This window comes from Opisthocomus hoazin, chromosome Z (genome assembly GCF_030867145.1).
Source record: "Opisthocomus hoazin isolate bOpiHoa1 chromosome Z, bOpiHoa1.hap1, whole genome shotgun sequence".
Lineage (NCBI taxonomy): Eukaryota > Metazoa > Chordata > Aves > Opisthocomiformes > Opisthocomidae > Opisthocomus > Opisthocomus hoazin.
This window is the reverse complement of record NC_134454.1, coordinates 55,033,681-55,042,840: the sequence shown is the minus strand read 5'-3', so window position 1 is coordinate 55,042,840 and position 9,160 is coordinate 55,033,681. Positions and strand designations below refer to the sequence as shown.

At 40.7% G+C, this 9,160-nt stretch overlaps 1 protein-coding gene across 5 annotated transcripts; it reads left to right on the top strand.

The window, feature by feature from the left end:
- Positions 1 to 135: 135 nt before the first annotated feature.
- On the top strand, positions 136 to 7,882 carry NMRK1 (nicotinamide riboside kinase 1). Of its 5 annotated transcripts, none has more exons than XM_075411770.1 (9): positions 136 to 295; positions 1,970 to 2,029; positions 2,451 to 2,541; positions 3,207 to 3,255; positions 4,742 to 4,913; positions 4,993 to 5,064; positions 6,039 to 6,145; positions 7,186 to 7,275; positions 7,651 to 7,882. In XM_075411770.1, exons 2-9 carry the CDS (start codon positions 2,001 to 2,003, stop codon positions 7,668 to 7,670), a joined length of 630 nt encoding a protein of 209 aa, XP_075267885.1. In that variant the 5' UTR covers positions 136 to 295; positions 1,970 to 2,000; the 3' UTR covers positions 7,671 to 7,882. The 5 variants fall into 5 exon arrangements, with proteins under 5 accessions (XP_075267885.1, XP_075267884.1, XP_075267886.1 ...); XM_075411769.1 differs by having other exon boundaries at positions 1,411 to 2,029; XM_075411771.1 differs by having other exon boundaries at positions 136 to 569.
- Positions 7,883 to 9,160: the final 1,278 nt, after the last annotated feature.

Genomic DNA, 9,160 nt, shown 5'->3' with positions numbered 1-9,160 from the left:
CGCCCCTCTGCCGCGGGGGTGGAAGGGGAACGGAAAGCGGACCGGGGAGGCGGCCAATGGGGGCTCGGGACGGCTGGCGGTGGCCAGGCCCGAGGAGGGCAGGCAGCGAGGCACCGGTGGGCGGGCCGCCCCGCCCCGCCCCGCCCACCCAGTGGTTTGCGAGGTGCCTCGTTCTAGGTGCCTGACAGGAGCTTCCTGCCCCGGGGGGGCCGACCTGTCCCGGTCAGCTCGGTAGCCGGGCGTAAGCGGTGGGAGCCCGGCCTGTGCGGAAGCCCTTCGTCCGGGACGGTCTCTTGTGGGTAGCCTCCCGGTGCCTTTCGGCGGCGGTTCCGGTTACGGGCTGACCGCGGAGGCGTGGGGAGCGGCGCGGGGCTCTGCGGGCCGGGGCTCTGTTGAGAGGAGCTCAGCCGAGCCCGGGTGGAGAAGGTCGGGGGTGTCCGCGCCGCGGCGTCGGTGGCGAATCTGCGTTCGCCGCTTGTGTTACTCGGGGGGCGGCAGGGGCTGGGGCGTTTCTCGCCCCGGAGCTTTTTGCCTTGAGCTGGGATTAGCTTTCCTGTAGACGGGGGGAGGTAAGTGAAGAGTCCAAAGCTCAACACGTGTGTCCAGATGTTGTTTGGTTTGTTACGTAGCATTTTTTGTGGGACAAAGGCTAGTCCTCTGGAACGCAGACCTGACTGATGACTTTTAGAGAAGAGCACTGGGGGTTGGATGTTTTGGTTTGTTTTTTTTCTCTTTGTTGGTCTGTTTGGTTTTTATGGACTGAGTACCATCACTTCCTGAGAACAGATCATCTGCTTGGACTCTCTGAATACATAGCGAATGCCGTAAGCATGCAGTGTGTCACTGAACCTGAGAGTTACAGTGTTCTGAGGAAACCTCTCGTGCTAACTTGTGAAACTTGCCAGTGCCAGCTACTGCAGGCGTGCAGCACCACTGCAGAGCAATGGCTGGCACACTGGTGATGACTTCCACTAGTCAGTACGTCTTCCGTTTTTTTTCCTAACAGGGAAAAAAAAACCTGATAGAAAGCAACCACGCACAGATCCCGTCACAGACCTCTGAAACAGTTCAACAGCCATTGCACCAAATGCAAAAGGATGCTGTTATTTCAGACTCTGTGTATGCCTAAAAGTTATTTTAACAGCAATAGTGTGGTGTCACTTTCATACTCGTGCCCTGCCTTTTTTCTAGTACAGTACAGATACTTGTTTATTGGGAAGAGGAGACAGCATTACCCGCTCAGTCCTTTCAGATCTTAGGTGTCAGCATCATAGGCCTGACCTCCTGACCTAGGAGGACAAAGCAGGTGAAGAACAGGGTGTTTGTGTGGGGTTAAATAGTTATTAGTTGGTGTGTGCTCTTGGAAAGCAGTGTTTGACAAATGTTGAATTGGTTTGACAAACTCTGTAGACTAGTGCAACTGCCGGGAGAAGCAGCCCCATTACTGCCTGTCCTTCTGCCACACACCCTGCCTTTGCAGGCACGGGTAACTGGATGGTAAGTGGGAGGGAATTTGTTCAGCTAAAAAATAACATTCTTCCCCTCACTCCTGCTCTTTGTTACAACCTTTAATGACATTTTTAAAACATCTTTCTCCTCAGCATTTTTAAGGTTTTTGTTTGTTTCGCCACCACAGCTTCTGTTTACCTCATCTTTTTTTATACCATTAATGCGTGAGTTAGTAGTTGTGCTTTTCTTTAGGGACTTCTGTAGTACTGATATAGTTCCCCCCCCAAATGATTATAATACTGTCTAAGATAAAACACAATGAAATCTGTGATGTGGTGTGTATGTTGCAGGTTTTTTGTTAGCATTAGAACAAGCAGTTGAGATTCTGGCAGTAGCTTTGCAAAAAGAGAAAATAAAAAAAGGACAGAAAATAAGACATCTATAATTGGTATTTCTTAATACAATAGCTGCTTTCTGTGTTGCTGAATTAAGAGTTTTACCTGGCTACTATCTTTGACAGTGAAAAGGAAGAACTGAGGAGAAAACAAACTATGAAAGTATTGGTTATTGGCCTTGGAGGGTAAGTATCGGCAAATTAAATTTCCTCTACAGCTCAGGACTGGTCTTTCTTCCGGAGTGATGTCATTTCTATTTATGAATGGAAATTTTTTTGAAAAGAGATTACAAATACAACATATAATAGTCTCATTTTATGGCATGTAACTCTTAAGAAGCTGTCCTGTCTCTGTTGGAGATCTCCAGTACCACCTCTCTCTAACCTCTTTCCTGGCACTGCTAGATTTACTGTCCGAAAGCTGTTGGAACCTGCCAGAAAATTTCTAGAGCTAGAAAGTATTTAATGTGAATAAACTTTGGCGGGTTTTTGGATTGTGTCCTTGTGGTTTACCCTGACTATATAGAAATGTGTGTGTGAGCTTGTACATATGTTTAAAAGACAGATTTTTGTCTTGATGCAGTTTTTACCATATTTTCTAACTCAGTGTAACAAATGGGGGGAAAACAACGCTGGCAGAAAAGCTTAAGAAAATGCTACCCAACTGTGATGTAATCTCTCAAGATGACTTCTTTAAGGTAACAGTAGTGATGGAAAGACCTGATACGTGCAAGTAGGCTTGAGTAGATTTTTGTATAACTTCTTCTCTTTTCAGTTCTCCTATTGATAAACTTTTAAAAGTGATGCTGCTTAAAACAATGGTAACTTCATGAGAAAGAGAAATAAAATAAGCACTGAGGTGACTGAACTTCCGTGGCCAAAACCACTGAGTGTACTCAGCAAATGGAAGTTTACTGTCTTCTTTGATACCCTTTCAAAATAAGGAACGGGTGTATGTTGAATGCATTTCTAAAGACACTTTGTGCTAATGAAGTTGATGTTGTTGTGTTAACCCTACACCCACGCAGCAATAGGTAGTTCTTTGTTTCCCAGATCAAAACAGAGAAACAACTTTTGCATTGATGCCAGAGTTGTTTGTTAAGGAAGGTGAAGCAGTTCTTGTTTCTGAAGTGAAGTTCTAATGAACTTAAGATGTATGATTTGGAGAATTTGTTGTTCTAGATTACATAAGGTGTTTGTATTGTATTTTAATAGTTGTATACAGCATTGTAATTTTGAAGGTAAATTTAATCACTTGGGATACAAAGATGTATAAGCCTTGTGTTTGTAGCTGAAGAGTGTATATCTGTGAAAGTGGTCATAAAAGCAGCCTTGAAAATACTTAAATTTTTTTCCCCTTCAGCCAGAGTCTGAAGTAGAAACAGATGAACGTGGATTTAAGCTATATGATGGTCAGTAACTTTGGTGCATTGCTTTTGAACATTGTACTGAAATTCTGTTGTACTGAGCTTCAACACTTCCTTCCCTCCACCCCCTGCCCCTCTTCCCTTCTGAGGCAGTAAACAGATGGTTGTTTCAGAGCGATCCGTTGCACAGTTTCTCTCAACTCACTGAGACAAATAAGAAAATTGAACTAGTAGACAGCTCAGGCTAGTGCTTGACCTTTCCTTTTCTCTTTTTAATCTTTTCCTTTATTTCTACAGTTATGTGTGGTGCAGTAGGAAATGGTACTGTTCAGTTGAAAGTCTTGGCCTGCAGCCCTGGCATAAGCTTAACCTTACCACTTTATTTGTAATGATGGATCTTTTTTCTTTTTCTTTTTTTGCTTTCTCAATGAACTCATGGGAACTCACCATTGGGTCTCTTTCATTATTTGATATATTTCAGTCATATTCTAAATTGGTCAAAACTTGGGTCTGATCCTGACACCTTTATTTCATGTCAGGTCTCACATAGAGACCAAATGTTTTGAAGCTCATGGTTAATGCTGGCTCAACGTGCCAATTTATTCTTACAGACTTCTAGATCCAGATCCACTTTAGGCCAGTATTTTGGTTCAGGTCATGTCAAGCTGTGAACAGTTGATTGTTAGCTAATCTCTGTTGATACTTGACTTGGTGATCACAAAATACATTACTCGGGACTGTGGGCTAGAACCTTAAGTTGTATCTCAAAACTGGCTCTTATCAGCTGTGCAGTCTTTGGCTCTACTTCTAGACTTCATGAAACTGGAATGTGAAACTGGAGGGATTAGCTGGACATTCTGGTTCAAATGTCTGGGTTTAATACTGCTCCTATAAGCACCTCTAAAGGACGTTTGCTCGTGTGTTATCCAAAGGCCACCTTCTCTTTACCCTTCAATACTTACTCGATACGTTCTTACATGTCTACAGGCAAAACCAGGTGCTACATTGTGCTGTTTTGGTTTGTATGCCATCCTGCTTTCATTCCAATCCATCCATCCCCACCCTCCGAATACCTGAAATCCAATAAAAACACAAAGCAAAAAATTTTTGAGCGCCCCCTCTCTTCACCTGTGTCAGTGACAATTGACATAAGAGTAGAAGTCTCAGGGTAATTAAGCTTTTACAAGTTACATGTAATAGGAGAACAGTCCCTGCAGTTTCTATTGACAAGCCAAAGGCTGTGACGTGAATTCACACACTTCTTGGTGCCACAGAGTTCAGAGAGACCATGCTCGCCACAAGTACCCCAAGCCTGGGGAAAGCTTTAGTGTCAGGGTATCATCAGATGCAAACATGGAACTACTTACATGCATGAGAGAGAATTTTGGGGGTAATCCCACTCCCTTTCATTTAGGATTGTATGTAGATTATTTGATTCTTATTGATTAACCTCGGGGTACTTAGGGGGGGTTTGTTTGGGTTTTTTTATTCTATGTTTTTAAGGAGTGCCTAACTTTCTGTTTTCATCTAGTACTTGATGCCCTTTACATGGATGAAATGGTGAAAAGTATTCACAACTGGATGAAAAACCCAGCAAGCTCAGGTGTTGCGACAGAAGAGTCGCAGAATACATGTGACAATCTGAAAAATACAGAAGATACTTATATTTTGATTGTTGAAGGCTTTCTGCTATACAATTATGAGTAAGCAGTAATATGTAACCTGTTATATTAAAAGCTGCCCTAAAAAGGAAGGGGGAACTTAAATATATTATTATCTTAGGCCGCTTAATGAACTATGGAATAGAAGATATTTTTTGACCCTTCCTTATGAAGAGTGCAAAAGGAGAAGGAGGTAAGATTATTCAGTTATTGCTCACAGAGGGTCACTGTACCCCCTAGCCTGGAGTGCTTCTTGTGTACTACCTTTTCTTCAGTGCTTGGCATCTGTGAACTAGTAAGACCATCTGCCCTCCGTGATTCCCAAGGAAGACTGTGTGGGTATTTAACCAACATTAACAAAAGCAATGCAGAGATATGTGGGAGTTGGGGGTGGGGGGCGCTTGTGTTTTAAATTAATATTAAAATGTTAAATGTTTTACGAACACTGAAAAGAGAATTTGTTGTCCAGATATTTAGATTTCTGACTGCATACTGGAGTTAAACCATGTTTCAAATGAGAAACGGTTAAAAAAATACTAAGCAGTCTTATCCTTGGTTGAATACAGCTACATGGTGATTATTGTTAATGTAACATTTGTTGTACCGTGTATCTCATTTAGATTGTTGAGCCAGTGTCTGACTTGCCTCCAAATCTGGAGCGATACTTTGTGCTTGGAGCAGTACACGTGCATGAAGTCAGAATCTGCTGGCTGAGTGAAGAAATCTCTATTTAACTGGCTTTGGTTGATTCCACTTTCTTGGTTTCTCACTAGACTGACCTTTAAAGGACTTCGGTGTCCAGGCTGGAAGTGACTAGACAAAACTGCTAGTCATTTAAAACTTGAGAAATCTCTATATCCATTAAAAAAAAAAAAAAAATTGTTTTGGTAACGCTTTCAATACAGCTAAATTTATATGAAATCCCTTTTTCAATTAAAAAAAAAAATCCGTTTACCTCATCTTAAATGTGATTTGATTGGCCGAAATAGGTTAAGTTAGCAAGAGTTCATATCATAGAGTATATTAAAACAAAAAAGTCTCCTTTGCTTGAACAGTTATGCAGTCTGCCAGCCTGTTTTTATTTTGGATATTTGCTCTTATTAAACCAGCTGACACTAGGGGAAAAATGTAAAGCTTGCATGGGAAAGCAAGTATCTTTTTGTGTAGCACCAGAGTCTATCAGCCAGCAGATACACCGGGGTACTTCGATGGACACGTGTGGCCTATGTATCTGAAATATAAAAATGAATTGGAAGAGAATGGAAGTAAAGTTGGTATGGTATCCTTAATTTTAACTTATAAAATGCTTAAGTGTGGCACTTATGCAGGCTTTTAGGGGTTGCGGGGTTTTTTTTTTGTTGTATGGGACAGTTTTCTTCAAATCTTTTTGTGGCACTTGGGCACTCGTTTGGACTTTTTGTTGGTTTATTTTTCAAGTCTGTAGGGTTTTGGTTTTTTGGGGTTTTTTAATAACGAAAATTGTGATGTTAAAACCAGAAGTGTTCTGATTGCTAATTAACTCCATTTAACAAGCTAGTTTCTGTGTGTGTGCGTAGATACATATGGCTAAATAGGAAGCTTCTGAGACAATAGCTGATGCACTGGCAGAATTCTTCAAAACAGCATTAAGATACCAGTTGCAGCTGTAGTAAGCTGAAGGTACTTCCTAGGTGCTTTTTGTACACACTGCAGTCACCAGTTTTGCATGAGAAATGTCAAAGCTGGACCAGCACATGGGGTGCTGCCGTGAGCTTGTGTGCTGTTCACACTTGTACAGCTCTTGGCCTGCCGGCTTCTGCAGTGGGGGCCAGAGGTGAGAGGAGTCAGGTGGCTGCTCCATCAGCACGGGGGCTCGGGCACTGCTTCGTGCTGTGCAGGGAGAATGGGAACCACAGCGCTCGCCCTTGACTTGCTTGGGCCCTGAAAACGAGGAAGAACCTGAGGTCTTCCACTACATAGGAACCTTTCTGCTGAATTATTCCATTGCTTTACTGTCCTAATGTTATTTATGTTTTAACATAATATCACATTAAAACATACAATATTTAACATAATGTTATTATGTAAACCACTACACTTATGACGACTTTTGTACCACAAAAATTTGTAAATTAATTCTTAACTAGAATACTTTTCCATTACGTTATTTTTAACATGTAAAATGAATTGTGGAAAGAAGAAAAGGGAGGTACTGTTCTTGCTTTTGTTTTTATTTTCATCTCTTCTTATTGTACCCATAGGAATACTGAAAACTTTGCCAATCTATTACAGATAACTGGCATAGAACTCATGAAAACATTTTCTTTTGTCTTAGTTTATTTGGATGGAACAAAATCCCAAGAGGAGCTTTTATCCTATGTGTATAGTGATGTAATACAGGAATTTAAAAAGTTGAGGGAAGGAAGTAAGTAATTTTACTGGAAGTTGAACCAGCATATTCGATTCCAAGTTAACAAGAAGCTAATCCTTTTGTATGAAAACCTGCAAGAATTATATAGATCTGTATCTCCATGTATATATGTATTACCGTCCTTACACACGTTTTCCCATAACTGTGAAGTCATCATAAGCTATAACTTTTAAGTTCCCTGAAATTGGATGTTCTGAAATAACAGGTGAATCCACTGTTATCTAATGATAAAATAATTAAAAAAAAAAAAAGGAGCAGAGGAATATGGGGCAACACATCAATGAAAGCAGGCATGTTTCTAATATACAATGATGTCATGTGCAAACAGAGAAATGACACTACATGTTAAATGTGTACTTTTTATTTTAGATCAGCAGGTCACAGCATGATAATGTAGAAAGCCTGGATTCCATTTGATACGAATTGAAAACCCCAAGCCTGTTATACCTGGCAAGCCAACCAACTGAGAGATGTTATGTGTACGTCCATAATACTAGTTTATAAAACATAAGTGGATTAATCAGTCATGCTTTGGCTGATCTGTAAATCTGATTGCATACATTTTAAAGAAAATAAACATATTTTTCTGTACAAAACTAAAGATGCAGTTCTGTTGGATTAATGAGCGTATTTGAACATGGATGAATTTAATTTGAAACGTTCACATAGGAATGCCAGTGATTACCTCTAACATTTTACAAACTTCTAAACACTGATAAACATGGTTAGAGGAACTAGCCATATGCTGTGGCAATAGTAAGTTTAAGATTACATAAACTGTTACACTGCTTATTCAGTAACTTAAGCTGTTACTCAACACATCATAACTGAATTTACACAGACTGGCTAAATACCTCTGGTGTGTGTATCTTACCATATTGTATTTGTGTATTGTCTGGAGCAGCTGGGAATGGATATTTAAAAAAAAAAAAAAACAAATGTGAAGAGAAGTCAGGTTGTTGGAAAAAGATGGGGGAATAAGATGTCAGAGAGAAAGCAGATACACTGCTAACAGGATTAAGTACATGTATTGAGGAAAGAACAATTATTGGGATGTCATAAACTACTAGACAACAAATGCATGCTTTGTGGAGGAGGAAGGAAGAAATAATTGTTAATTTTCATAGCTCAGGTTGAAATTGTGCTGAAGTGTTCAGAAAGCAGGTATGCTAGTTGCATGTTAAAACTTTGTTATAGGATTTGTGTGTGTTTATATATATTTAGATAAACTAGGAAACTGGGAAGTTGAATCATCTTCGGTTGCTAAGTAATGTATTAACTCTTATATTTGCTATACAATCTCTTAGATTTTTATCAGCCAGAACAAAAATCAAGCTACAGACACGAAAAGCAAAAGATGGGATGGACTATATTACTTACTGTGTGTCAGCTGAACTCATCATGGTGATTGAAATGTAATGCTTTACTGTTAGCAGTGTTAAAGGTCCTAAACCTGTACATAAGAAACAAGTCCTAAACAGATTAAAGCTGTGTGAAGCTGGGTTTAAGACAAAGTAATTCCAAATACCATTTTGGATTATTTGCAGTAAAATACTTCAAGTTGCATTTGCTCAAATGCAGTGATTGACTGGCTTTAAACTCTGCTTTTATTTCCCTTTGGAAGGGGTGCACCTGTAACAGATTAGCTGATACTAATTGGGATCGCCCCAACCCAGATGCAGGACCTTACACTTGGCCTTGTTGAACTTCCTGAGGTCTGCACAGGCCCAGCTTTCAAGCCTGTCAGGGTCCCTCTGGATGGCATGCCTTCCCTCCAGCATGTCGACCGCACCACACAGCTTGGTATCGTCAGCAAACTTGCTGAGTGTGCACTCAATCCCACTGTCCATGTTGCCGACAAAGATGTTGCACAGCGCTG